The 3,398-nt window shown below is 32.2% G+C and overlaps 1 protein-coding gene across 1 annotated transcript in view; it reads right to left on the bottom strand.

Annotated features, from left to right (window-relative positions):
* Window positions 1-1,163: 1,163 nt before the first annotated feature.
* LOC123005118 (low-density lipoprotein receptor-related protein 2) overlaps window positions 1,164-3,398 on the bottom strand; it is a 110,032-nt gene continuing 107,797 nt past the window's right edge. Inside the window, exons 27-28 of the mRNA XM_044398740.1 lie at window positions 2,308-2,540; window positions 1,164-2,256 (exon numbers count right to left, since the gene is read on the bottom strand). Coding sequence (XP_044254675.1) covers window positions 2,066-2,256; window positions 2,308-2,540 — 424 coding nt within the window. The 3' untranslated portion in view covers window positions 1,164-2,065. The remainder of the gene's footprint in view (window positions 2,257-2,307; window positions 2,541-3,398) is intronic.

Raw genomic sequence — 3,398 nt, 5'->3', positions numbered from 1 at the left:
CTGATATTTGAAATTCTAAGTCTAGAAATTTATTGCAAAATAAAATCGCTGGTAGGACAAAAAATTAAGCAAAAAATTCCAGGTGATCACAAAAAGTTGAACAAAAAACTATTCGTACTAACAAAAAATTCAGCAAAAAATCGCTCGTCTGAATATTGCAGTTTTTCTGATGTTTGAAATTTTAACTTTGATCTAGAAAATTAAAAAATAAAATCTTTCGTTAGGACAAAAAATTAAGCAAAAAACTGTAGATGATCACAAAAAAGTGAACAAGAAACATCAGTGGCTACAAAAAAATTAACAAAAACTACTAGTCCTAACAAAAAATGAGCAAAAAATCGCTAGGTTGAATATTGTAATTTTCCTGATATTTGAAATTCAAAGTCAAGAAATTTATTGCAAAATAAAATCTCTGATAGGACAAAAAATTAAACAAAAAATGAGATGTGATCACAAATTAAACGAAAAAGTACTCGTATTAACAAAAAATTGAGCAAAAAATCGCTCGTTTGAATATTGCAGTTTTTCTGATGTCAGACATCAGAAAATTCAGAAAATTTGACTTTGGTCCAGAAAATTGAAGAATAAAATCTCTCGTTAGGACAAAAAATTAATCAAAAAACTGCAGATGATCACAAAAAATTGGACAAAAAACTTCTTTGGCTACAAAAAATTTGAACAAAAAACTATTCGTTCTAAAAGAAAAATTGGGCAAAAAATTGTTCGTTTGAATATTGTAATTTTCCTGATATTTGAAATTAAAAGTCTAGTAGGACAAAAAATTCCAGGTGACCACAAAAAATTGAACAAAAAACTACTCGTATTAACAAAAAATTGGCCAAAAATCGCAGTTTTGATATGGCAGTTTTTTCTGATGTTTGAAATTTTGGTATAGAAAATTGAAAAATAAAATCTCTCGTTAGGACAAAAAATTAAGCAGAAAAACTGTAGATTATCACAAAAACTGTGGCTACAAAAAAAATTGAACTACATATTTATTAACAAAAAATTAAGCAAACAATTGATCGTTTGAAACTTAAATTTATTGAAAAATGAAATTTCAAAAAATTGCAAGTTACCACAAAAAATTGAACCAAAAAATGTGGGGCTCCAAAAAATAGTCGTAGTCGCTGGTGTTAGGGATTGAAAGTAAAGACAGTGGATTATAAACAACCTTTTATTATTTACTGTAAAACATACATCTTTGCTCCCAAAACTATCAATAGTTAATATGTACAGATACACGATTGGAACCGAGCACTTATTGTGAAAATTATTAAATTTGAAATAAGTACTCTCTTCTTATTGACGTAATGACTGGATGAGGTTACTCTCAAGGTTAAAAAAGTGTGGATAAGTGAAGGATTTAATAATGTTCACAATAGACATCTCTAAAAACGTAACATAAAATTTTTTATATAAAATTATATGAATTAAATAACAATTCAATAAAATTTAAAATGAATTTTAAACAAATGTGTTATTACATCAACATTACCCAAGCGTGGACGGTGTCATAAATAAAACCAACTGAAGGAATATACAATGTGATTATAAATGATTTTCATCTAGCCAGCTGCAATTTTCCATGTAAAATAAAAAATTATTAACTTGTTTTAATCCAAAGTATACATTATTATCAATTATTATTGGAAATTACAAAAAATTCCAAAGTTGGCTAGATGACAATCATTTATAACCACACTGTACAACTTGCTACCTTTAATACTAAATCAATTGCAAATACTGGAATGTGAATGTTAGTGTAAAATTGGATCACTCACAAGATAATTCATATTATGATCTATATTTACAGAATTATAAAATGGAAGATCTAATAATTGCATAATTTCGGAAGAAAGCTAAATTGGCACAACCCGTTGTTAATTAGGTGTCAATGGCACTTTGTTGTTGTTTTTTGTGAGTTAGGCCAATTTAATCTCAATAAAACCGACACCTTGTATAAAAATATTTCTTTTTCTTCGATTTTTGGTATTGAAAAGTTGTTGGAATTTCACTACCTCTTAATTAACACTAACCAATGAAACGAACATTTACTCCTATATCAGCAGTCTTCTTCTACTAGTTTTTGGGTGTCTTTCCCCGTGTCGGCGGCGGCAGGATCCAACTCGCGGTGCCTCACTTGCACCTGGGGCGACGATCGATGTGTGACACTCGAGGGGGCAATCACCGCACTCGGGGGCTCAGTGAAAGTCTCTCCCTTTGATTTTACATCCACTGGGACTTCGTACAAGGCTGCAAGAAAAATCAATTAGTTTTTAGCCCCCATTTGGGGGGCGGTCTCACCTCCGCTACCGTTTCCGACAGTGTCGGCGTTGTTTTGGACGGCGTCGTACATGGGATTATGGAAATCGCGGTTTTTGTTACTGATGGGGTCCAGGCTGTAGGCTACATCAAGAGGGGGCTCAGCGCCCCCGCCGTTGGCGTTGAATGCGTTTGAACCGAACTCGACGTTGGTTCCTTGGCGGAAGGACACGCTTTGGCTGCTCGCTAAGCTGCCAAGGCCGCTGCCCTTACCACTGAAAGATTTCAAGTGAAAATTCAACTATTGTGAAACTTCAGTTGTGTGTTGCGTATTTTCGAGTGACTAATAGACATTGGTATTAGATTTACGCTACGTATACTGTTTTCTTTCGCCACGTCAGCACGTTTGAAATTAGTACTCAGGTTGGTCAAGCTACTAAGGCCGCTGCCCTTACCACTGAAAGATTTCAAGTAAAAATTCAACTATAGTGAAACGTTGTTGATAAAATTGTGAAAAAAAATTATAATTTTTTGATGGCTTTAGCCTTATAAAACTTATATTGATTGAAATTTAAGGAATGAAGCGTTAAGATGAGTGCTAATTTACTTTAGACTTTTTGCGTATTAAAGAAACATCGGCAAGAAGAGAACAAGACTAAGTATTGTACCAATTTAAATTTTTCTAGAATAAATGGTTAATTTTTGTTCTGTGTTGTGTATTTTCGAGTGACTAATAGACATTGGCATTAGATTTACGCTACGTATACTGTTTTCTTTCGCACCAATTTGAAATTAGCACTCACGTTGGTCAAGCTACCAAGGCCGCTGCCCTTACCACTGAAAGATTTCAAGTGAAAATTCAACTATATTGAAACGTTGTTGATAAAATTGTGAAAAAAAAAATCATAACTTTTTGATGGCTTTAGCCTTATAAAATTTATATTGATTTAAATTTAAGGAATGATTTGTTAAAAGATGAGTGAATATTTACTTTACACTTTTTGCGTATTAAAGAAACATCGGCAAGAAGACAACAAAACTAAATATTGTACCAATTAAATTTTTTCTAGAATAAATGGTGAATTTTTGTTTTGTGTGTTGTGTATTTTCGAGTGACTAATAGACATTGGCAT

The sequence above is a fragment of the Tribolium madens genome, unplaced genomic scaffold (genome assembly GCF_015345945.1).
Source record: "Tribolium madens isolate multiple individuals breed KSU strain unplaced genomic scaffold, Tmad_KSU_1.1 Scaffold_11;HRSCAF=98;Tcas5.2_LG3b, whole genome shotgun sequence".
NCBI classification, from domain to species: Eukaryota; Metazoa; Arthropoda; class Insecta; order Coleoptera; family Tenebrionidae; genus Tribolium; species Tribolium madens.
This window is presented reverse-complemented; position numbering and strand designations above follow the sequence as displayed.